The 25,359-nt window shown below is 37.6% G+C and overlaps 3 protein-coding genes across 7 annotated transcripts; 1 reads left to right on the top strand and 2 right to left on the bottom strand.

The window, feature by feature from the left end:
* Nucleotides 1–248: 248 nt before the first annotated feature.
* Nucleotides 249–8,906, bottom strand: LOC140774399 (PH, RCC1 and FYVE domains-containing protein 1-like). Its single transcript, XM_073117388.1, has 9 exons — nt 8,506–8,906; nt 7,394–7,480; nt 7,172–7,261; nt 6,958–7,044; nt 6,744–6,863; nt 3,750–5,801; nt 3,522–3,668; nt 917–1,446; nt 249–780 (listed from the first exon to the last, which is right to left on the bottom strand). Exons 1-9 carry the CDS (start codon nt 8,530–8,532, stop codon nt 663–665), a joined length of 3,258 nt encoding a protein of 1,085 aa, XP_072973489.1. The 5' UTR covers nt 8,533–8,906; the 3' UTR covers nt 249–662.
* Nucleotides 8,907–10,657: 1,751 nt separating this feature from the next.
* On the bottom strand, nt 10,658–20,771 carry LOC140773788 (serine/threonine-protein kinase STY46-like). Of its 5 annotated transcripts, XM_073116526.1 has the most exons (17): nt 20,637–20,771; nt 20,254–20,452; nt 20,026–20,140; nt 18,784–18,893; nt 18,558–18,683; nt 17,696–17,768; nt 16,732–16,842; nt 15,857–15,907; nt 15,614–15,750; nt 15,382–15,489; nt 15,140–15,213; nt 14,512–14,687; nt 12,731–12,826; nt 12,130–12,210; nt 11,965–12,015; nt 11,349–11,489; nt 10,658–11,013 (listed from the first exon to the last, which is right to left on the bottom strand). In XM_073116526.1, the coding sequence occupies exons 2-17, from the start codon at nt 20,445–20,447 to the stop codon at nt 10,951–10,953; spliced, it is 1,707 nt and encodes a 568-aa protein (XP_072972627.1). In that variant the 5' UTR covers nt 20,448–20,452; nt 20,637–20,771; the 3' UTR covers nt 10,658–10,950. The 5 variants fall into 5 exon arrangements, with proteins under 5 accessions (XP_072972627.1, XP_072972630.1, XP_072972629.1 ...); XM_073116529.1 differs by lacking the exon at nt 20,637–20,771 and having other exon boundaries at nt 14,512–14,588; nt 20,254–20,627; XM_073116528.1 differs by lacking the exon at nt 20,637–20,771 and having other exon boundaries at nt 15,614–15,708; nt 20,254–20,626.
* Nucleotides 20,772–23,859: 3,088 nt separating this feature from the next.
* LOC140773789 (vacuolar iron transporter homolog 2-like) lies at nt 23,860–24,736 on the top strand. Its single transcript, XM_073116530.1, has one exon. The coding sequence runs from the start codon at nt 23,965–23,967 to the stop codon at nt 24,571–24,573; it is 609 nt and encodes a 202-aa protein (XP_072972631.1). The 5' UTR covers nt 23,860–23,964; the 3' UTR covers nt 24,574–24,736.
* The last annotated feature ends 623 nt before the right edge of the window (nt 24,737–25,359 follow it).

Raw genomic sequence — 25,359 nt, 5'->3', positions numbered from 1 at the left:
ATTAACTAGAGAAGGTAAAACGTCAGGCAAATGTTTTCTTCATTAAAAGAGGGGAGAAAATAAATGAAGGGAAGAAAAAGAAGAAGCAAATAAGTTAAAAACATTCATTACCAGAAAACTTTCAACCTTCTGACAGACTTAATACGTAAGAAAACAAGGGAGAAATAAATGAAGATGGAGAAAAGTCACACTACCATCAACCATTAATCATTTGATAAATGAAAGTTAGAAAGTCAAATGGTGACCAATTATTTGTACTACAATGATGATCTCTTCCATGTGGTAGCAAAATATTGACAACTCTTACAGGGGATAGTCAAAAAGAGCGTGTGTGTATACAATTGGAGGCAAAAAGCACCATTCTTGTCCCATGTAGTCTCATTTTTGATGACCTTATATACACTAAAATACAACAGTGGGGACAATCCAAGAAAGCAATATCTTGAGGAATAAATAACATAACGAAGGAAAATGTAAATGCTACAATTCGTATTTACCAGATGAAGAATTATTTACTGCAGGGACCTGAGTAGTTTGGTCGAGCTTGGCACACATTAGTTCCTGCAGGGGGCCTCCACAAGTCCAGTGGTATCTTCTTCCTGCCAAGCTCAATGCCTTGTAGCTTTTGCGATCTAACTAACTCTGTAGTTTCAGTACGCAGATTAAGTTGATATTACTGATGAGATCCTGTCTGATGCAGAAACATTGTATTTCTCATAGACTTTCTCACGATTGTCGGACCACCAAGTTTCTGCTTGTTGCTCTCCAAACCTTCTCCGACTGCAGAAGAGCTTTGAATATCAGAATGTAAGATCATAATACATAAATTTTCATTGATACAAGAACCACCAGAACCAAAACTGGAGAGTAAATGAAGAAAGAAATGTGCAGATGGAATCACAAAATTCTCAACTACCTGAATCGCACTCTCTTCAGCTCTTTAGTTCCATCACGAAGAGCGATTAGTGTTAAATATACGCCAGGTTCATATTGTTCAATCCACTCGGCTTCAACTTGATTACCAGCTGCAGTGGGGCTTCTAGTGTTTGAAACGTTCAGGTTAATTTGAAAGCGTTCAGCTTCCCTCCTGTCAAAATCTTCGGATCTAGTGCCAGATAGTGATGTTAATCCATTGCCGTTCTGTTGAATATTATAATGTCCCTCTATACTGTTATTGTTATCAATCCTAGGATCCTGCAAACCTGAGCTTGCTGTGTTATCTCCACCAAGGTTTCTTGGAAGATGATTTCGCCCAAAGATTCCATCAAAACGAAATGAAGGGACAGCAGTAAGTGGAACACTGCTTGGCTCATATCTTGACTGGTTATCTCTGATCGAATCAGGATGTACAATGCCATGCTGTGCAAAGCCATTTGGAATATGCACTGATCCTATGTGTTTAGTCTCGTGGTTTCCATGAGGTAGTCTCTCTGCCATCTCTTTTAGCTACCAAAAGAAAGCAACTGCTATCAGGAGTGCAATCAAACTCTGATGACAGATGTATTTGCAAGATATAATCATGACTTATAATGAAAGAAGCATCATCAGACAAGGAAGGGAGAGAAACATTGAAAGCTTTAGCTTGCCATATGAAATTAAGAACATGAGCCGTCTTGTTCCTTAACATGATTTAGAAAATGAAGTCTGCAAAAGATGTTTGTCCAAGTACTGTTAACCTCGTTTCATCCATATACTAATCACTTTGTCTATTTTGAACGAGTCACGACAAATAGCAACTATCGTACGGCAGGTACTAGACTGCAGCCCAGAACCTATACATGATGATGCATCATGACGGACAAGTTAGATATATTTGATGAATGTAGGATATCCTATGGTTAGAAGGCACTAGGGAGTCTAGGACTTCATTCAGATTATTCACTTCGTCTTTAGTTCAAAGAGGAAGAAATAACATATTTTGACAATCTACCTTATATAATTTAATAGACTCTTTCTCTAACTTTTAGGTCCAAGATGATGCCGATATTCTTTTATGAGGTTTAGACCAAGGTTCTGATACTTAAGATCAGGATTAGAATTGACTATAAAAATGATATATATCGCTCATATCTGTAGCTTGTATCGGATTAAATTATTTTTTAATTAAGTAAAATTTGTAATATTATTTAAAAATATAAAAATTTAGAATAAGTGACAAAAAAATAAGAAAATAAATATTACCCACATATAAAGCCTAAAAACTTAAAAAAATACTCACTCAAAACTATAATAAATTTCGAGCTGAATTTGATAAACTTCTATGCTCATAAATTATTACAGAAGAAAAATAAAGAGAGATTTTTATCTCTTCACTATTGTTCTACAATAGTAAGAAATTGATAGTTAAAGATTGGGTGAGAAAAGGAGAAAAACAAGAAATAAAGAAATACACTTATACAAGTTCATCGAAGTATGCAATAGCTAAAAGAACTTGTCGGATCCTTTGAATAAACTCAATTAAGTGTGAAGTGTAGGAGGAAAGTAAATGTAAGAAATAAAGAATAAAAACTAAAAATTTAAAAAGAAGACAAATCGAGACATCAATTACTAATGTTCATTGGGTTGAATCTAATTAGATCCGACCTAAATCTTGAAAAAAAAAAATCCATTTCGACCTAGTTTGGTCGATATAGACAAAATTAGCCAATCCCGATTGTTTCAGCCAATCCATATCAGGATCGGCCAAAACTAAGATCCATGGTTTAGATGAAATGGACTTGATCAACAGTTGTTCATATTTCACATTGTCCAAGGTATCAATATACCAATGTGGAACGCGAGACTTGATTCATACCATACATGTGGGACAAGAATCAAATAAGGTGTTATAGGATCTTATATTTTTTATTTTTCTGTCTATGAATCAATGCTAGTCAACAACATATTGTATTCACAGATTACTGTGGTCTCATAACCAAATTCTCTTTAGCAAAGGTGGCAAATATTTCATCCTTTAGCCAAGAATGGCAAAGTGGCTGCCATGTATTGGAAAGAGGAGCTAGACAACCCCTCCACACTGCACAGGAATGACAATAGGAATATGAGATTAAACTAGGTTAAATGATGTTTAAACTTATGATCTCAAGAAAAAATAAAACTGCCTCTAGGTTCTAATCTCACCACCATATCTATTTGCAAATAAATGTGAAGCCTCCACCTACTTAATCCCTAATGCATGTCTTGGGCTTACTAAAGTTTCTTAAGCCCTTATGTGAGGGAGATTGTTAGAGAAATAAACAACCTTTCTCTATCAGCTTAATATTTTAGCATGACCAGTTTTCCCATTTTACAGTTGGAAGAATACTTCTTCTCTTCAAAATAATTCTTTACTCAATAAACAGTCATCTAAGTATCAATTCATAGTAAGAAACAGGTCAAATATACAACAATATGGTGCCAATTTGTAACTAACTTGAATAATCATGTCTACTAAATTATTTCAAAGCAACCAAATTTTGTAATAATTTGGCGGGATTAAATTTCAAGAGTGAAAAAACAAAAGGATTCTTAAAGTATACTACCTGTGCAGTTAAGGATTTTATAACTTCTTTTGCAGCTTTCGATTTGGCAGATTCCTCAGCAGCAACTGCCATGGCCTCTTGGGCTTTCTTTTCTGATATCTGCAACTCGATTTCTTGCTTTTCATTGCACTGCCTTAAACTATCAACCTGACACATGCACAATAATGTAAGAGTTCTGAAAACAAACTATGTTAGAATATCATCAAGCCCCAAACCACAGGAAATTACCTCAGAATGTAATCTCTGAACTTCCTGGTTCAGAATCTTATTAGTTTCCTTCAGGCTGTCGATGCTTTCTAAGGATGAAAGATCTGACATCACTGGATTAGGTATTGCAGCTCGGGGTGGACTGGATTTTCTTGAAAAAGGTGAAATAGCTCTGGGATCATTTGCAAATGGAACAACTGATGTGTGGACTAAGATGGAACTCATTTGATGCAGATCAACTCCACCAACGAAAGGGATGTCTTTCAGTTGTAGGAGTGAAGGAACTTGAGATGAGGAGTCAGACTTCTTTGCCAGTTTAGCAGCCTTGACATCCAAATTCTTAATCAAATCCAAACTGCTAGACGGTGTTACCTTGGATGCTTTCATATCAACCTTTTCAGGCCTGTCTTTGCTTTCACCTGATATGCGTGGCATTACATTCTTCTTGTTACTGATTGTACCAGACTCCAAAACTTTATTCAACTTCAAGTAACAGGAATCACATACTCGATAAGGCTTTCCAGGATTAGGAGACAATGCTGCTCTCAGAGCCTTTCTTGAACTGCATGAATGGCAGTGCACAAGACCACAGTTGTAACAATTGTGCCTCTTACGAGTAAATCCAAATGCCTGTCTGCATGCTGAGCACTGAGACTGCTCTGCACCTGAAACCCATTTGTGATGACAAATGGCAGCTGTGAAGCTTGAACCACAAGCAATATGTTTCACAGTTCTATCCTTTAGAGCTTCAACAAGAGTAGGGGTTTTACGATCTTCAAGGTCTCCATGGCCCAATCTTCCATTAGCTCCCTTGCCCCAAGTGTAAACTTCACCAGCTGTTGTCAACACTGCAACATGGTACGACCCACAAGCAACCTCGGCAACAGATTCGCTACCAAGTTTATCTATAACTAAGCATGGAAACTTTCCATCAGAATGGGGATTGCCAAGCTGGCCATAAACAGTACTTCCCATTGTAAAAACATGTCCAGAAGTGGTTAAGCCAATTGTAAGGCTATGTCCACATGCTATATTCTGAAAATTGTGATCAATTAATGAGGGAACACAAGTTGGCTTAAGCATCGGTGCCCTATCACCATGGCCGAGGCGATGCTTATCCCCATCTCCCCACGTGAATAATTTTCCATACGATCCACTTGACTGTGTGACAATAACATCTACCACAGCAGCAGTATGCCATACCCCACATGAAACAGCAATTGTCTTCAACCCCTTCAAAGATTCGACTTCCTTTGGACATAAAACACTTTCACGATTTCCATGGCCCAAGACTCCAAAAGTTCCATCACCAAATGTGTATAACTGTCCATTTGTAGTTATCAAGGCTGTATGCCACGTCCCACAAGAAACAGAACAAACCTGAAGACCTTCCAGAGGTCCTGAAACTCTTTTTGGAATCCAGTGACTGACTTTAGTACCATGACCAAGAAGTCCTGCATTATAAGTTCCATCTCCCCAAGTATAAAGATCACCAGTTGCAGTAACCGCACAAGTATGAAACTCCCCACAAGCAACAAGCTCAATGTTACAGGATGACAAAGATTCAATAAGATGAGGGTGAATAACGTCACTGCCAACACCATGGCCAAGGCGCCCACCACACTCTTCACCCCATGTGAATATTTCTGCCTGTCTAGTAATAATTGCAGCATGCCTGACCCCACAGGAAACATAACTCACATCAAGCATTACATTGGACTCTAAGGGCTTCGGTATAAGGATACCAGTTCTTCCACTGGGAAAGCTAAAATTTCTATCAGCACCAGCTGTGGAAGAACTATCACATATAACCTCACCCCACACATATACATCCCCAAAAGATTCATAGTCCTCTTGTCCAGAACCATGGCTGGATGTGCTAGGAGCACTAGAAACACTGATTCTAATATCTGAAGAAGAACCTTTTAGTTGCATATCTATCACATTTGTTCTTTCTGAATATTCGAAATCTTCAAAAGATTGCTTCTCGGTTGATGTACTTGACCGAATCTTGTTGTCAAGAGAATCAACAGTAACAGTAGAATTGCTGCTTATACTTCTTTCTCTGCCACTCTGAAATAATATTCCAAGTAACCACATATCAAGAAAACCTGCTACCCTTTCCAGAGATGATTAATCTTAATATAAAATGGGATATCAGAACTGAAAGAGATAGAAAAACAGATTGAGCATGGAATTATTCAAGAAAAATGCCTGATGAATGAAGCATGAAGGACAAAATATTGGGTCCTGTATGAAGCAAAAAAAATTGAGAATCTAGTGTAGAAGAATGGTTCTAGTAAATTTATCACTTGAGGTTCAGTCAAATTCCACATTGTAAATGTGAGGTTAAGATAACTTAAAATGTCTATAAATATCAGATTCGCTGCTTACTGTAGGCTATTGAACTTCTAACAATACCTGATAACTGAGTAAAGCCTAAGTGACTTGCAGACCACAGCTGAGAATCACCGAAAAACGTAAAGATCTGAGTCCAAACAGCTTCTGAAACAAGTCAATGCTAGTACAAGACTAATGCCGACAATGGCAATTGACAAATGATCCCAGAGCAGCAAGCTAAGTCTAAGTGGTCTCTACATTTCTAAACAGAGGGGAGAGATTAGCATAAGATCAACTGGAGGAATCAGGGATATCTGGAATGTTTTATAGTTTCCTATCAACCTAAGTACCTGCAAACATATACATTTTATGGTTGAGTACCAAACAGCGAACAACTTTCCCCAAGACGGGTGAGCATTAAAGCCTAAAAGCACACTCTGGCCTAAGGAGTTGGTTATACAATGGAGAAAAAGGTCAGCAAACAGAAATTTTTTAGTTTAAAACATCTTATTAAAGAAAATTGTCAGCTCAATTTAATATGATTAATTAGTAAAACGCCAAAATCCAGCTGGTCTAGAGAAAAAAGCAGGAAGAGAATTTTAGGTTCAAGACCTTAGTTAATAATGACAAAGAAAATTAATAAAGGCATGGTTCAGTAGCAAGTAAAGATTTTACATCGACTGAAAGTCCACCATCACTCCATCGATCTAATTTTGGAAATCCATGTTGACTTGAAGAGATCAGAGAATTAAGTCCTGTAAACCACACCTCTGCCTCGACTTTATCCTTGCAGATCTTATGGAAAGAATGATGAGAATGAAATACGATCAGAACAAGCAAAGCCATAAGAAGGTATGAGAATAAAACTGGAAACAACTAAACTACTGACCAGATCAAGGGAACGTTTGCCGTTGCTGTATATGAGTGAGAAGGATAAGTGGTCCTTATCAGGTAGCAGATAACGTTGGAAAACTAACTGGAGATTTTGACAGATAGTAAGTCACAAAGAACAATATTAGAACAATACAAAGCAATATATTAGAACAATACAAAGCAAAGGTTCCCAAAAAGACATAAATAATGCATCACTTAGATAATCTCACAGTTCTTTGCCCTGAGATAATCCTCGAAACAGAAGCTAACTTCAGGATTTTCTCTTTACTACTTGAAACCCAAACCAATAATGATTCGTCCTGCAAAAAAAATAGACAAGATTCATTCATCAATCAATAGAACTATAGAAGTACCCTGTTTTGCAATCTAAATGTGACTTAAGCAGACACACGTTTTAGAAACCTCCTATAATACAAATGACAGGTCCTTACGTTCGACAATCTGAAAGGGTAAAACTTTGGCTTTCCTTTGCGACCGTATTTCAGCAATTGAGCACCTTTCTTTAAAGCAATAAGTGCCTGGAGATCCAAAGGGACATAGCAATTTCAGTCAGAAGTGTCAGTCAGTACACATAACGAATAATGAACATTGACAATTAAAAGAAAGTTATAGTCAGAACATTCATCTCATATACAGATATAGCTGTTCTACGGGATATTCTTTTGTGCAGCACCCTTGACGAATGTAAAAGCCCTTCATTTGTTAGATCATGATTACACAAACAAAATAGACCGTAACATCCCTATTAATTGGGATCAGGCACCTAAATCTCTGTCACATAAACATCCATACTTATAGTTCTCTTGAAAAAAGTTTTGTGCTTGTTGACAGGCTATTTAGTGCCTTTTTCTTCTTTCACTCAGCTGGTGAGTGAATTTGAATAGACAAGTCACTACCCTGACACAAGTAAATTTAGTCACGGAAAAAAAAAACGCTGATTAGATACTTTTGGTTTTGATAATGGTTAACTGATCCATTTTCCTGACAGCAGATACACATAAATAAAAGGAATGATGAGTCTGATCCAGAAATTTCAGGTGATTTTGATAAAAACTAATCTGAAGCGCCATAATCGGCTAATCAAGTACTTAAACCAATGAAACGTTAGATATATTTCTTGGCGCTGGTTAACATTTCAGTTTATCGAATATTTATAATGGACAATTCACGTACTATTGTCTTACTATCCCCAAGAAGAAAGAAAAAACAAGGCTCCCTAACAAACTCCTAAAAGATGTCTTCTTTTCCAATAGATAGAGAAGGACAAAATTTATCATTAGAAATATTCATAAGCCCTCGTACACCTTTGATGCTCATAATGCCTGGCATGGAGAAAGCTATATAACAGACGTCTAACATATAGGATTAGACTAACAAGGTTGAAATGCAAAGTATTCAACCGCAAAAGATGTAGACCATGCTATAAAGTACAAAGCACTTGAAGAAGGATTACGCATTATAAGTAGAAAAAGCGATCGATCAGACTTATTCGTAAACGAAGTAAAATCGAAGAGAAACGACGGAAATCGACGACTCCGCTCACCTTTTCGATGTCAATGGGATCTGCCATTCCATCGGACGGCGCCGTGGAGCTCCGATCGTCATCGATCTCTCGGAGCTCTCATCAAATCTCGCTCCTGGAAACCCTAAAGATGGAGGAATCGCATTCTTTCTCTTCTCCTCCCAAGAACGTCTTCGAGGAGGAGGGAGGAGCAGCAGAAAAAAGGAAGAAAGAAGAAGAAGTCGTAGGACTTGGGAAATTATAAGACCAGCGAGGGAGACGGTATTTTTATTACGGCGCGGCGGTGAGCGCACCGCAGGGAAAGCAGGGTATGTAACCGAAGCGGAGGAGCGGATCCAAGTTCGACTTCGGGAGCTTAAATAGCTTTGGACGGGGACTTAGGGAGGCGGGTTGCAGTCACCGGGCGGTAATGGTGTGAGCGAAGGCACGAGAGGGAACTCAGGGAAGGTGAATAGTGAATAATTGCGACGTGGATGCCTCTTTATCTCGTTCGGTATTCCGGCGGAACAGCTTAACTTTCTCTGTACTTATAGTGCTAATTATTAAGCAGTAGATATAATCTATCTACACTTTGGACAAAGTTAGTGTAATAAAAAGCTAAGTAGATAGGTGATATAAATGGTGTATAAATCTCTAAATAAAAGTTAAAAAGGGATGCATATAAAGAAAGGGATAGGACTTAGTTCCAAGAAGCCAGGATGGGGTCCATCTGTACTGCAGTGATGTAACTTGTCCTTACTCTTTGATCGAACCAGGGTGCACGGAGACAGCGATGTGATGGCGATTTGACTCACGGATGGCCGTCCGATAGATGCAGTCAAAGATTTGATAGGTCTCGTATTGGGAGGACAAGCCCAGCGGATCCTCTGCGCCCGACGCTGAACGAAATTTCTGCTTGTCGGCCCCCCATTGGCTGGATATGCTATGGAACGTTGGAGCGTAGGAAAATTATAGATTCACCGGTAGGAAAAATAGTTTAGTCCTTGGCTGACTGACGTACGTACAAAACAACAAGGGAAGCACTGCCGAGATTAGGAACTTTTTTATAATCTAAATAGAGATTTTAATCAAAATATTGGTTGCTAATTCCGAGAGGTTGGAGTGAGTGGGGGAAGTAGCTTGACGAGGCACCCGATAGATGGTCTTGCATCCCAAGAAAACCCCCCCAGAAAAAGAAGAGTTGCATTGAGAACTTAAAACATGACTGGGAATTATATTATTCTCTATTGTGGAGATAACCAAGCTGTTTGTAGTTCCGTAAGAACAATAGTTTAGTAGTAGTCTTTTGGCATTGTTATGATAGGATGCAAGGGGATTAATGATGACAACATTCGACCTCGTTACCTCTAAGGTTAGTACACTCAATTTCTATGTAGTTGCCATTTTCCTAATCGTAGTGGCAAGTTTCTTATCTTATGAACAACAGAAAAGAGGCAAAACATCAATCCAGAGGCAGGTGGGGAAGAGGTAATGTAAGGCCTAGCTTGGGTAGCAAGATAACAAGAGCATGGATGTACGTACGATATCCGTGGGTAACTGTAATTTTTGTATTCTATAGATGCTATCGAGTGTGGCAACCTGCATAAAGTTATTTTAAAAGAAAAAGGGGGGGGCCCTCTTTCTTATTTGCCTTCAAAATTTAGAAGTAATTTAGAATAGGGAATATTATCGACCCCACGTCGTGCAAGCACATACGTACTCTCCAATTTGGTGAACTGGAATCTCATAGGGAGGAATATATGAGGAGACTAATTAAATGCACATGCTTATCTCAATTATCAGTATTTGGTGAAGTAGGGAAAGTATAAGAAATATAAAAAATGTACCCTTGTTGTCTAGAGAAACCTCTCTCCTTAGCAAGGATCTAAACGTGGCCCCTGAAATATTATAATGCAGCACCATGGTTTTCAAGTAACGAAGTCAGAGTGAGTAACCATGGGCAGAGACGTGGTATTGTGGGCTGGCATGCTTACTGTGAACGATTTGCATTGTGGCGTGCAATTGTATTTCAAACTTCCTCTTCTGGAGTAACCTACCATTGGGGAGTGTTCTTGAATCACTAAATTCTGATTGGGTTGCATGAAAAGAAAAGAAAAGAAAAACTGATCTAAAAGTAAGCTTTTCCATGCTAATTGAGTTTTTTTTCGTTCATCTGAAATTAAAGCTGCTGACATCAACAAGGAATACTGACGTTAAACATATATCTGCAAATATTATGGTAACCTACGTATATTATGGTCAGTTTTACAGACGCGAGATTACACAGCTTTATATATGTATAAATAGAAGAAGAAAGTCAAAACTTAGAAAAAAAAGGAACATGAAAAGGAATTTACACGACACATCCGGGCAAATTTACATACAATCTCAGAGCTTAGCACATGACTAACGGCAGCTTGCAACACTCCTCACTCACTCACTCACTCACTCACTCACAAAAAGAATGATTCAAAGCAAATTGTGGATCTATTTTTTATGTGACTTCTTCTGTATCTTTACATTGTTTCGTGGACTAGCTTCCCCCTTTCCCTGCCAAAACAGTAAAAAGTGAGAACAGCCAATCAACAGAATAGTTCCAAGCACAATGAAGTCACGAACAAGCAATCAATGCAGCAGAGGGAAAAGTATGCGTCTTAGAAGATCATTTGCTGATTACAAATTTATGCTCTTTGTTTTTTGTTCTTTTAGAAAGAAATGGCATCTTGAACTAATCCATGTTCTCATGACAATTCTACTTCTTGGACAAGGATCGTTCCTTTATACTGAAAAACTTGCAAATAGGAAAGTAGTACAAACAACCGGACGTGTTGATATAAATGATACGAACTATCATGTTTCTTTTACAAATTTATGATAAGACATACCTGAACCTGTTGGAAGAGTTCTTCAAGTTCTCGTGTTATAGTTGAAAAGGAGGGCCTTTTCGTAGGATTTTCCTCCCAGCATCTTTTCATCAGGTCTGACAGACCCGGATGCATATGCCTGGGAATATCTGGACGCATTCCCTGGCATCACAAGACAAGTAGGACATCAGCAAGGATATGCAGTCAGGGAGCATGCATCAATCACCTTGTCAAGACTGTCACCACAGGTAATCTGACAACTATTGGGATTTTTACCAAACTAGCAAAAAAAATATCAAAGAAATCACTAATAAAACTGCACGACCAGAAGAGAGGAGTAAAAGATTTCTTTGACCATAAAGCATCCTAGATTATAAAAAATCTATTTTATGTCTAAATCTCCCACAGCATTCAGATTGACCATAAAGCATTCGGAAACTGGAAGAGTATGAATGGCATAACAAAACACAAAATTAAAATACTACACACACTCAAGGCCTGAAGTACTACAAGGTTAGAAGGCTGCCCTAAATAAATCATTTCGAAGTACCATTCCTAATTTCCTATGAGAGCTACCAGATCCTTCTATTTAGGGTGAGGGAGACACATTAACTGGTAAAAAAAAAACAACGCTGACCTGCCTTACTCCTAGTGCGGCTTGCAAGGGTGTCAGATTGTCATATGGGACCTGCAAAACAGAATGAATGTTTATACATCTATCCTTAGAGCATTATTTAATCAGCAATAGCTCTGCCACATGATCAGTAACTTTAAGCTGGGTGAAGATGCCAACAATGTTCACCTTTGATGTCGCCAGCTCCCATAGCACAATAGCGAAACTGAATACATCTGCCTTGTGATCATAAGGTTTGTGGTTTATAACCTTGGGAGGCAGATTAGACAGAAAGAGGGATTATTTCAAAATTAAACCTAATAAGATACTGTCCAGTGAAAAGTAATGACCTTCCAAGAGTATCAGGTAGCACGGAGAGATTAAATAAAACATACGAAAATACAGTTAAAATTAATAGAATAAAGAATTTGTTAATTATATCTTCTCATAAATGAAAAATTGCGTACAGATGGGTAGGAGCCTCATGCGTTAGGGTGTCCTTTTTCTAATCCGTTAAGAATAAGCACAAGTAAAACTATGAAAAGTGTTCATCAATGTTTAAATTTTAAAAAGAACACATGCACTATATAGAAGATGGTTACATTCATGAGAGTATTAGGCTAGATTTTGAATTTTTCTACTTGCTAAAAAATAGGTTGGATATAATCTAAATGATACAGGAATATAATAATAATAAATCATATTGTCTTTAAAATGTGCATTAGAAGAAACAGGGGAGATAATAAAGACAGTACTGAATACTGAGGAATCGGAGCAGCATATAAAATACCTCAGGTGCCATCCATCTGTAAGTTCCAGTTTCCGCAGTCATGTCTCCATTCTGACTTTGAAAACGAGCCACACCAAAGTCTGCTACTTTCACAACCTAAACGTGAGGGGGAGAAAAAAGAGCAGCTTGCATATCTCAACAACTCTTAGAAAAAAGTGTATGGAGTTCAACTCAAAATATATAAACTATATCACGATCACTAATGTCGAAATAAAGCCCTAAAGAAAAAACAAAATAGCGATCCTCAAGCAAGTCATAAGCTATAAAACCATGTGTTGAAGTAATATCTTGTATGTCTAAGACAACGTGCTGACCAATAATGTTTCAGCAATAAACTGAAGCAAAAACATAAAAAGGAAAAATATTGCAATTTTCCAATTTGGTAGAAAGAAAACAAAGCCTCAACTTTGAAAAGAATATTCTCCACTCTTCACTGGAAACCAAGAATTCCTTTTCAGCTCACAGCAGAATTGAAAATGATGTGTTAATGCCACGATAAATTAGATATCTGATAATGCATACTGTAATTGTACAATGAAATTGCATCCTTTTGCATCTAAATAGGCCCTTTTGATACCCTTAGCAATCTAGCCCCATTCTTAGGACTTAGGAGTTCAAATAACTTGGAAGAGCCTGCAAAGTGCTAACAAAGTAAATGAGTCTCATTACAAAAAACAATCACAGAAAAAATGGACATTCTAAGGACTAATTGCATTTTACTCCCCTGGACTTTGTTTGTTTCACACTACGCTCCATTGGAATTTTGACTAAGTTGCAATTGTTAGATTTTTTTGGCCAAATTTAACTCTGTTTGTGTCATTCTATTATAGAAAGTGTTACTAGTTTGAACAAAACTTACTTGACCTCTAAAACTTTTTTTGTCTTGGGTATCACTAAGTAACCATGAACTTTCTCTTTGAGTATATACTTATTTAATAGTGATAACTTGCCAATTACTATAAAAATGTAAGCTATTAATAATGGTGATTTTCATATTTTATATTCTAACATTTTCACTCTCTTCTAGGCTTGAGATACTTTGATGAAGTTAAGAAGTTGACTTGGATTTAATGGATGGAAGTTTTATGTTTTAAACAACGCGTGTCTAGCAGGATTCCAAACCATAACTTCTGTTCTAATATCATGATAACTCTCCAACAACTCTAAAAGCTTAAGCTATTAGAAAACGATAATTTTATATTTTTATATTCTAACAAACAAAAGTATGATTTAATTTTGTCATCTTTGTTAACAGTATTTGTAGTTACAATTCGGTTCAAAATTTTAGAAGGCATAGTAATACAAAATAAAGTTCAAAGGGATAGAGTAATTTTTGTCCAAAGTACGGAAGAAAACTGTATTTGAATCTTTCTCTACATATTAACCTTCTCAATTTTCATATCCATACCAGCTCTGCTAGTCGTTTCTATATGAATGCAAGTTTAATAAGTCTAATTACTGATTGCTTCCATCAGAATAACCTAGAACTTGTCAGATTCCTTTCTTGTTTCCTTTTAACTTATTGGTGATGAAAAAGGCATTGAAAGAAAAAAAGAAAAAAAAAGTACGTAAAACATGCCAGATCTAATTACAAGAAATTACTATTTCTAAACTCAGGTTGCGATGACTTTTGCCCTTCAAAATGGTTGCACATCAATAGTACAAGTATTAACACAATTTTCAGCTTTAAAAAGTTATAGGGACAATAATGAAAAAACAGCATATATAAATCAACTCGTATCATAGATTCATAAATCTCATATTGAAAGAAATCTGCATACTTGGTCACTGTCCAGCAGCAGGTTGGCGCTCTTCAGGTCTCTATGAATGATGTTGTTTTGGTGCAAATAATCCATCCCTTTGCAGACATCAATAGCAAATTTTAGCAATAGCGGGAGTTCCAAAACATTATGATGCTTGTGCAAAAAGTCATAAAGATTTCCTCCAGGCATGTACTCTGACAAGAGAGATAAGCATTAACATATAAGAATAAATTATGACAGTAATATGGAAAATAAAAGTATATCACACTAAAGAGTATTTAAGAAGTGAAAGAAATACATAAATGTTGCAAAACCAAAACACACTAGGAAGTACTTTAGATGTGAATAGAGTTACATAAGCATTGAAATAAAATCTAGTACCAAAGGAAAACACAAACTCTGAGAGAAACATAAATTGAAAACTTCACATAGAATCATAATGATCCCAATGCAACAGAATTAAACGAAAAAATCACATTAGAGGCTTAAGCACAAAAAAATGTAATAGAGACGCAGAAAATGCAAATTAAGTTTGTCCCTAGAAAAATTGGAGTGCTCAACAAGCACAAAGTTGAACTTATGGTCTTCATTTCAAATCCAAGAATGAACCATCAAATTGACATTGAAAGATACATCAATGTGTTACCTGTTACTATGTAAAAGTCTGGAGGTTTTGTGCATGCTCCATAAAAACGGACAACATTCCCGTGATTAACTTTCCTGAAGCAACAATTATCTTCAAAATTTCAAATAATTACTGCTATAATTAATGATGACCTATAGAAGATAAGTAGTCAATGAAGCAATGAGCATTACAGAGAACATATACACACTAGCAGACAACAGGTTATGAGAAAAGATAGAAGGTTCACTTGGCAAAAGATTAACCTTAATATCATCACTTCTTGAGCAAATTCTACTTCCAGAGCTTCATTAAGATGCTGACTCCTAAGAACTTTTATTGCAACCTCTTGATCCTGATAAATTCCACGATATCTGTATGCAAAAATTGAAATGAGGTCTATCTACAATAGACTTTCTTAAGAAACGTAGTTGAAAAAGAAAAATTAGGAAACAAAGTCCAAAGGGATAGCAAAAAGTCAGATAGTTCCTGACTCACAAATCTCCACAAGAACCAGATGCAATCTTATCCCCCATCTTCAACAGTTTTCTCTTAATTTCCAAGTCACCAACTTCTTCTTGCAGTTCAAGTATCTTCTCTGGGTGTAAAGAATGTGATGAGCTAGATAATGACACCTGCTTATAATATGAAATAAGATCCTACATTTGTTCTGAGAAAAGTAGTTGATAAGGTAAACACAGAAGTATGACAACAGAAGCCAATTGAAGAAGAAAAACACACATTTTTTCTTGCTGCCACCTCCTTGAGCTTCTCGACCAGACCTTCTGTCTCCTGAGCATATCATTGCAAAGTCAGCAATATTTTATCTTGGAAAAGATCCCTGCCATGAAAGGAAGTAGAATCACAAAGTTCTTTAATTTACTATAGGAGCCTAAGTGGTACATCATTAACCATATAGCAACCATAATGAAAAAAAAAAGATCTCATTTGATTATGAATAATGAATCCATGACTAAACCCTCTAACAGATACAGTGAAGAGAGCTTAACTAAGTAATTCAGTAATGCTACAAAAATGCAACACCAATAGATGCTTCCAATTCATATAGCATAATATCATACTCATGGCCGTAAGAGCATAAAAGATGAGCTTTTATCCTTGGTCTACATGGATGGAACACATACAACCCAGAAGGAGCAAGTCATTTATCAGTTAGTGACATAATATAGATCATGATGTGATTGAATGTAGCAGACAAAATATAGGAGCCTAAATGGTACATCAGTGCAACACTAATAGATGCTTGTTACCAATTCATATAGCATAATATCATACTCATGGCCGTAAGAGCATAAAAGATGAGCTTTTATCCTTGATCTACATGGATGGAACACATCCAACCCAGAAGGAGCAAGTCATTTATCAGTTGGTGACATAATATAGATCATGGTGTGATTGAATGTAGCGGACAAAATGCATCCTTAATTGACTATAGGAGCCTAAACGGTACATCAGTGCAACACTAATAGATGCTTGTTAGCAATTCATATAGCATAATATCATACTCATGGCCGTAAGAGCATAAATGATGAGCTTTTATTCTTGAATCTTGAATGAGTACATCACAAAATCACATACTTGCAGATGAAGCCTACCTCCATATGCCATCCTTCGACAACAAATACATCCAAACAATAGCCATCCACTGTTGAGAAGACATGAGCTTCACGAATGTTCAAACCAATTTCAGAGAGAATGGCTGTCAGCTGGGAAATCAAAGCATGTAATAAGGAACTGTCTAAGAAAAGAAAATAGGAAGCAGATGAAAAGTTTCATCTAAAAAAGCACATAGAGAAAGGAAGAAAGCAATATTAATATGCAAGTATCAATATACATAACAAAGTCAAAACATAAGAAATCTAACAAGATGACAAGAAATCTTGTGAAGAGGAGACCCTGTCTATTTTGATCTAGTCTGCGGATTTGTTTACATCAAGGAGACAAGATCAAGTGCAAAGCAGAGGAGTGCAACCCAACAAAGCAAATGGATTGACTAAAAGTAATATCTTCAAAAGTAAGACATGGGTTGTGCAGATCTCTAAAAGTTGCATGCCTTGATTTCAAGCTCAGGATGAATTTACCTTGATGAACTTTATGCTTTACAGAGCATCACTGTATACTAGGTGTTATCAACATTCATAATTTGTCATCTGTCTTACCAGTGGACATCAAGGCAAATCTATTAAGATCATCACAGTCGATGTGTATATCTTACTCCAATAGGTTAATGATCAATACTATCATCATGTAAGCCTTCTGAATAACATGGGGTTGCCCAGAGCAAAGTGAAGAAGGCTCAAGAAAATGAAAAATTTCACTCCCAGAGGTTCTTGTGCGTAAAAGTTTTACAATACATTGGTTGCGAGCTGTAATACATCAAATAGATAGATTTACAAACAAATGCAGGTAAACTTGCATTTCCATTAAATAGACTGCTGGGAATATCAGGTTTGCCCCTTTGTACATAGTATATCTAACAGAGAAACTATGGAAATCCAGCATAAAAAGAGAAGAAAAAAATGTATAGGAGGCATACACACAAACAGGACTCTTTCTTACCTGGCTAAGGAGCTTGGGTTTGTCAATGGTAGAAAATATTAGCTCATGAATTGGTACATGCTTGATGTCCTTCCTGCACATAATAAGTTATTTCTGGTAATACAGTGGTCTTTAAACAAAGCGTTGTTCAACTAAACATAGAGATGCACTTTGAAGCAATGTTCCTTTTTATAAGTAATCAAATATGCAGGAGTCCTTGCAGATATTCCAGCAGAAACTGGCAAACAGTTCATCTATAGTTTATTTAATGCTTTCAGTGCCAAATAATAGGGAATGTACTCTGTCAAATTCAAGTCAATTGGGTCACAAATCCACTCAGTTGAAGTCTAATAATGATGAAAAGGGCAATATCACTATCCACACCTTTCAAAAGGCCAATACCCTCTGCATGAAGGGCTTCATGCTGTAAACAATAAAAATTAAAAAGGGCTTCATGTTCTAGAATAAGAAGTAAAAGGAAATGTTTTATATATCATATTTTCAACCCAAGCAATTAAATTATGAACCAAATAGTACACTAGGCCACAACACATAGATCAAGTATTTGAGATATTGTAGTTTCTAGTATTCTACTATCTAGAATCTTTCTTAGCGCTTCTACTAATATCAACTGAAACTCCATAAATTTACTTGACATGGCCAACACTGAAAAAAACGATAAAAACCAAACAGGCATGATGTAGGGTTGAAATAAGATAAGTCAATCATGAATAAATCATGCCATATCAAGAAATATATGTTCCACCAGAAAGTTGAAAACTATATGAGGTACAACATGCAGGTTTAAATTTAGATGAATTTGTAAAGAGCATAGAAGTACTTAGATCATGAAAGGGACTAAAGCTTTAGATTAAATCAATACCTTGCAGAAAGAGCCTCCGTACGGTAGCTTCTTCCATCAAATTTCTCAGCATTATTTCTCATGTCCAAATTCAGGCCCTCTAGCTTTGAGCAAGGTTCAAAGTCAATGTTGCAATCCCTATTTCTGCTGCATTTACCATCAAGAGGAAGTATGGCATTAGCAAGTCAATGACCCATGGCTAAAGGAAATTAATAGGCTAAATGATGATAGGAAAAGGGAAACCAACCTAGCATTTAGTGGGACATCACCTTCATCACCACCCAATCCTTTTGAATTTTGACAGGAGCTTAGAGATGGTTGCAAATCATTATTCCCATCCAATCTAATTGGAATATACTGCTCCGGTAAGACAGATATCACAAAGTAAAATTTATAAGGTAGCTGATATCCCAAAGAATTGGAGGAGAGAAGATTCATTCTAAATGCAGTTTCATCTTGAGTAACAATAATAGTCTATGCAGCATATCTCAATTATTATTTGACTGCTGCTGCCATCTCAAAATTGGTTTTGTCTTGTTATTGCTGAAATCATTGTTTAAAGTTAATGACAACTAAAGCAGAAACTCGTTGGTTGAAGCTGAAGTTATCAAGATTTCTGATTTTGACATTTATTTTGGACCAGAAAAGGCTAAAAGCATTCTATTTCAGCCTAAAATATTCATTTTTTCCAGGGCCCAAAATTCAAACCAATCAAAACTGCAACCGAGGCTTGAAATAAGAGCAAATAAAACACCTATTGCTAATGAGCATGTTTGATTGTTCTTACTAACAAAAATAAAGACAAAATTGATAAAAGTCATAATTGAGGGAAAAAAACAGAAGCATTACTATGTAATCAAAATCTTTTACCAAAAGATTTTAGTTTGTTTTTTCCTCTTTTGGAAGAGAAAAAAAGATATAGGGAATTATGCTTCCACTTTCACTTGGGCTTAATTGCCTTACAGACAACGATAATCCCTAAATTAAAGTTGTCATTTTTCTCCCTCCTTTATAAATTCATATGTTTATAGGACTTTCTACAAGTGTTTATTGGGTTGCATGACTTGGTTAACAGTGGATCAAAACATCTGGCCTTTCTTTTCTGGAGCCATTGCATTTCCACATTGCACTGTAGCTAACTCATATTTTGTGAAACAGACCTGGACAATAATGATGCAAAACAGAACGGAAAATATATATATGAAAGCTCATTCGAGGGAAGAGTCTATAATAATTAGGGGTGGCAATGAGCCTCGTTTACACTGCGAGCTCAAATTTTGGCTTGTGCTCAACTCATTTATTAAACATGCGAGTCAATTTCAAACAAAATTTCGAGCTGAACACGAGTTGTTCTCAAACGACAAGCTAAATTGACAGCCTTAATAATAACTACCGCAACAAGTACCATCAGACAAAAGTTTCTTTCCATATATAAGTGCTATCTCACTAGAAAGCCAGAAAAGCGTACCATTCATATTACTTTCTATACCTTTATAAACCTGACATGGAAGACCGGACGCTTCCCAGGATCCTCTGATTCGGCAAGAATCTTTTGATGCAAGAGAACATCCTCCGCCTTATCAATATGAACATCCAGCGCATAACTGAAGAAAACCACAAGGTCACTAATCTCTCAAGAAAGGACCTAGCCAAATCCACAAACACCTAATAGGCGACATCTGGGTTAAGAAATCCAACTCAAGAAACCTCGAGATACCTCGTCGGCAAGCGGTTGAAATGCGCATCGAGCTGCTCACGGAAGTCGGGGTTCGAGACCGCCTCATCGTTGCCATTCTCCACAAGCCTCGCATAGATCTGGTTCTTGATGTCGTTGATTCCATGCCCGCCGCAGCCGCTGTAAACCCTCGCCGGCGACGAGCTCTCCCCGACTCCTTCTTCCAGGTCCTCCATCCCTCCTAAGAGAAGAAGACTAAGTCCATCGAGATCAACAACTACCACTATGCTTACAGTTAGGATCTAGGGTTTTAGGGGATAGGAGACGAGAAGAAAAGGAGAAAAAACAAATTTGAACAAGGGATCTTTGACGGTTAGCGAGAATCTTCTGCGGAGAAGTAGGGGGTTTTTTTCATATAAAATAACCTCGTAAATAGAGCGGGCGATCGAGGGCAAAATAGTCTTTCGGAGGCCGGAGAGAGAAGAAAGAGCCGATTGGACTGTTTCGACGTTTTGCGGCGTGTTTGGGGAGAAAGAGAAGATATCCAAATCTCAAACGTCAGATCAGCCACTCCCCTCCGGATAAAACATCTCGTACTTCCCCCCCTTTAAACCAAGCCACGTGTCCGCTGAACGATCTCCACCCTCCGTACTCCCGGATCTAGCAGCCTTCTGCTGTAACCGGAATAACCACCCTCGAATAGGCTCCGATAACTTATCCGGTTCGCATAAAAACGCCCCCATGGATATGTTAACCATTTGATTAATCCACGATTAGTTGTAAAAATACCGATTAACGTACAACAGACTAGTAAGCTAAAGTCTAAACTAAGTGCAAGTTGCGTGTTAGTTAATCTCCATGGATTAAGGGACTCCGGGCGTTGACTTCAATCAATTGGTGCAATTAAGAGTAGGTGGCACGTTGATGCCTCGATAAGTACGGCAATGTGCTACTAAATTCTTGCACATTCGATCCTGTGGATCTTCTAGAATGCAATATATTATTCTATTTAAACTACTCTAAATTGTGATTTATTAGGCCCCTATTTGCACGCCGGCTTATTAATATTTGCATATAGTAATTACGCGTGGGGGAATGAGATGCAATAATTGACTTTCTCTAATCTAATTATAATATATTTTATGTGGATTATATTGCTTAAGATAATAATAATAATAATAATAATAATAAGTCTCTTAGCATAGATAAGTATACCAAGTATTTTAATATAATGAATAGTAATAGATCTTTACCTAAAACAAACCCCACAGTCTAACTCACTACACACTCTATATAACCTATCATACATTCATATCTTTCACCATCAATGAACCTTTCTCAAAACAAATATTAAAGTATAATTTTAGGTGACAAATCTTTTAAACTTGCCTCGTATTAGAAATGATTTAAGTTTCATCAATTAGATTAAGCTCGAATTTAATTTTAAGTCGAGTTTGAGTGACTACGTACCCAACGAGGCTCGATTTATATTTTATTAATACTATGTATTATTAGTAAATAAGATTAAATATTAATATGTTTAATTTGAGTTTATAAAGTTCAAAGCATCCAAACCTAAATTTAATCTTGCTTTGAGCTTAATAAGAATGTAATAGATTAAGAATTAGTTTTGAGGTTTGGAACTATTAGCTTTAAGTGGTAAATGAGTTCCACCCAAGTCTTATGTCAAATTATTAAATCTCATTACATACATTGAAATTTATCTAAATCAATTAAAATATGATCACTTAATAGTTCCAAACAGCATATTTAATGAAATTAGAATTCAAAATCAATTGAATTCTACTGATTTAGTGATTCCAAACAGGGGGTAGTACTTCCAAATAGGTTCGAGCTAGAAATATTATCAAATTGAAAATAATCAAATTAACTAAGTTTGATGCTTTGACTGTTTCAAAATTAATTTCAAGTCAAACTTTGAACAAAGCTTGTCAAGATCAAGCTTGCAATTACACTCCTAGACGCATACAATTTCCAATGGATAATTAAATAACACCATTTCAAAATATTCTCAAGAGCAACGCTCTCTTATACATCTCATCCCCACTCTATTTTGCCACACTTAATTGGGTTAATTTAGGGATATTATTTCCAAAGTTTGAGTCATCACCAGATGATTTTAAGTTAGATGGCTGCACCACAGCTTGTTTAGGCTCGAGTTCGATTCTATCCCACTCAATTAGGATTAGGATTAATGCAAGTCAATCAGTTCCGATAAATCCAAATGCGTCGTCAACTGCATGCATTATACAACCCTAATCGTGCTTAGACGAGTCATATAATTAGAGCGAGCATGATTGAAACTGTGAATCCATAATAACTTTCTAGCTGACAATTCTTATTAGACTCCTCGATAGTATTAAATTATTAATAGATATTGGTTGACTTATCCTGTTATCCAAGACTTCAAAGGAAAGGTTATCACCCATCACTATAAGTTCTTGTGGGATTCAAGTAGGAGCCCATAAATACAACAAAGACATTAGCACAGACTAAGTGAACCTCACCACCTTCCTTGTGATAGAGCCTTGTCCTCCAATTCAACTACATATGCATCCAATAATCAAATGACATGAGTCCTCCGAGACTGCACCCATTGGTAACAACGTCTAAGGAACGTACCAACCCCATTATACTTGTCTCCACCAAGAAGGAAAGTGTATGTCCTTTGTAAGTGTTCGACCAATTGCCCCAATGGAGGTCGAAGGGACAAAGGCCAAAGGAGCCATGATTAAAAAAAGATCCTCTTTTCCTAAAGTTAGACAATATGTTAGTACTTTCGTGTGGAATGGTAACTCCCTCCCTGTTTAAGAGCACTTTGTGCACAAGCAAGTGCTAGCCGATTCAGCAGCCATAATAAAATTTCTGATCTATTTGTTACTAATTTTCTGTATATCGCCGGTATCTTTACTAGATATTTTAGTTTGTCATGCACCCTCCATGAGATTCCATTCTCACCAAGAGACTATATGTTTGCATTCACCTGTATTATGTATTCTATTTAGAGAGAGATAACTAAACCTATGTTCTATAATATTTTCTTTCACACTTTTGACCTTCTCGAAAAAATTAAGTAGACAACTACTGTACATTGTCAAAATAATCGAGCCGGCACGAGCTCGACTCGAGCTTTGCTCAATAAGGTTCGATCAAGTTCGGCTAAAGTACACTGCTATAGGCAACTATTGAAAAAGATATTTGAGAGGTTTTAACGTAGTTACTTCATGTAACTATCCCTTCAATCTCTCTCTCTCTCTCTCTCTCTCTCTCTCTATATATATATATATATATCATGAGAGCTTTCGTTGCAATGCTCTAGTTTGATCTCATACTTAATACTAGATTCCTTTTAAAGTGAGACAAACTGATAACTGGATAATCTGATTTTGCTAGAACATACACGACAAATTTTGATTCTATTATTAGGTGAAAAGATCATTGATATATAGAAACGGAAACTACGTAGAAACTATGTATAGATATAGTTGAGACGTTAAAGATTATAGAATTAACTTTGTTTGCTTTTAACACTGGTATCATCAACGGAAGAAGAAGAGAGTGGAGATCCCACTTAGTTTTATCCTCAAATTAAGTGGCTCCACCATCACCATCAACCTCCACAACTAATGCCTATCTTACCATTATAAAACCACACCGAAGACCAGCGTGTGTTTGCCACACTCTCCCTTCTCCCTTACATCTCTAGTAGTAGTACTAGTACGACCAGTCTCCATGGCCCTCCAAGAAACCAAGCTTGCCATTGATGGCGTCCAAACCAACCAAGCAGAAGAGCTCGACTACTCCAAGAGAGCCCAATGGCTACGAGCAGCCGTCCTCGGCGCCAACGATGGCTTAGTCTCCACTGCGTCGCTCATGATGGGAGTCGGCGCCGTGAAAGGCAACGACCCGAAAGCTATGATCGTCTCAGGCTTCGCTGGTTTAATCGCAGGTGCATGCAGCATGGCGATAGGAGAGTTCGTCTCGGTCTACTCCCAGTTGGACGTGGAGGTGGCGCAGATGAAGAGGGAGCAGCAGCTCGACGACGGCGAGGGCCGGGAGCGGCTACCGAGTCCGGTGCAGGCGGCTGCCGCGTCGGCCCTGGCGTTCTCTGCGGGGGCGACGGTGCCGCTGCTCGCGGCCGGGTTTATAGGTAGCTATAAGGTGAGGATCGGGGTGGTGGCGGCGGCGGCGACTGTGGCGCTGGCGGTGTTCGGGTGGGCAGGGGCAGCGTTGGGCCGGTCTCCGGCGGGGAGGGCTTGTGGCCGGGTTGTGGTCGGGGGGTGGGCGGCCATGGCCGTCACTTTTGGGCTCATGAAATTATTCGGCTCCAGTGGGATCTAATGGGGTCCTAACAGGCCTTTTCCGGCCCCTTTGATCTAGTAGTCCCAAAGGGGTGTGTGTTGATTTATATTTCTGGGCCGTTGTTGGATGGTTCCAATGAAAGTTGAATCTCTGAATAATATTTTTCGTGATTGCCAAGAAGATTTTGAGGGGAAAAACAACCAACTTTGGGCCTGATCAGGCCCATATACTACACAGTCAATAGATCATTCCACCATATAAAGTATAATAAATACTCAAGGAAGTTGCTTAACGTTACTAAAGACATTAAAAACACCAATACCAATGTATGTATATATATATATACACACACACACATGTGGCTCATTTGATATAGTTCATGCCTACGTCAGCAACTAATAAACCCTTCTAAAAGCGCATTATGCTGATTGCCACTGCCAGCTACCCATAGTTGCCGTGGTCGCACGCCTAACTGGATGACGTGGCGATAACCCCACTTGCGGATCCTTCGGCCGGCCGAAAGTTCCATATGGGGGTCCATTCTCCACCGTCCAAGTTCCATCGAACGGTCCACATTCCACAAAGCTGGGCGAGCCAGGTCACTCCTCTGTCCCTTTTCCACCCTCGTGATACGAATGATTCCTCTTTCAACAACTCGACCACCTACGCGGCACGGTACACCGAACAGCATCACCGACCACAACAGCTGGCCACGTAGAAATTGTTATTTTAGATATAACTTTTTAAAGGAGGGGGATTAAAAGGTTATAAATGAGAAAAATAACTCTGTAACAAATATACTGCTTTGCCGTGTACACGGAATCT

Source organism: Typha angustifolia, chromosome 13, assembly GCF_048772165.1.
Source record: "Typha angustifolia cultivar Huaian chromosome 13, ASM4877216v1, whole genome shotgun sequence".
NCBI lineage: Eukaryota > Viridiplantae > Streptophyta > Magnoliopsida > Poales > Typhaceae > Typha > Typha angustifolia.
This window is presented reverse-complemented; position numbering and strand designations above follow the sequence as displayed.

What these genes read in the sequence shown, in the direction of transcription:
- LOC140774399 (XM_073117388.1), bottom strand. Translation starts at nt 8,532, where the DNA reads ATGGCAGATCCCATTGACATCGAAAAG. An exon ending in ATCCCATTGACATCGAAAAG is followed by an intron (nt 7,481 to 8,505) that starts GTGAGCGGAGTC and finishes TTGGATCTCCAG; the next exon opens with GCACTTATTGCTTTAAAGAA. An exon ending in CTGAAGAGAGTGCGATTCAG is followed by an intron (nt 781 to 916) that starts GTAGTTGAGAAT and finishes GCTCTTCTGCAG; the next exon opens with TCGGAGAAGGTTTGGAGAGC.
- LOC140773788 (XM_073116526.1), bottom strand. Translation starts at nt 20,447, where the DNA reads ATGGAGGACCTGGAAGAAGGAGTCGGGGAGAGCTCGTCGCCGGCGAGG. An exon ending in TTCAACCGCTTGCCGACGAG is followed by an intron (nt 20,141 to 20,253) that starts GTATCTCGAGGT and finishes GGTTTTCTTCAG; the next exon opens with TTATGCGCTGGATGTTCATA. An exon ending in CAAGAAGTGATGATATTAAG is followed by an intron (nt 15,214 to 15,381) that starts GTTAATCTTTTG and finishes TTGTTGCTTCAG; the next exon opens with GAAAGTTAATCACGGGAATG.
- LOC140773789 (XM_073116530.1), top strand. Translation starts at nt 23,965, where the DNA reads ATGGCCCTCCAAGAAACCAAGCTTGCCATTGATGGCGTCCAAACCAAC.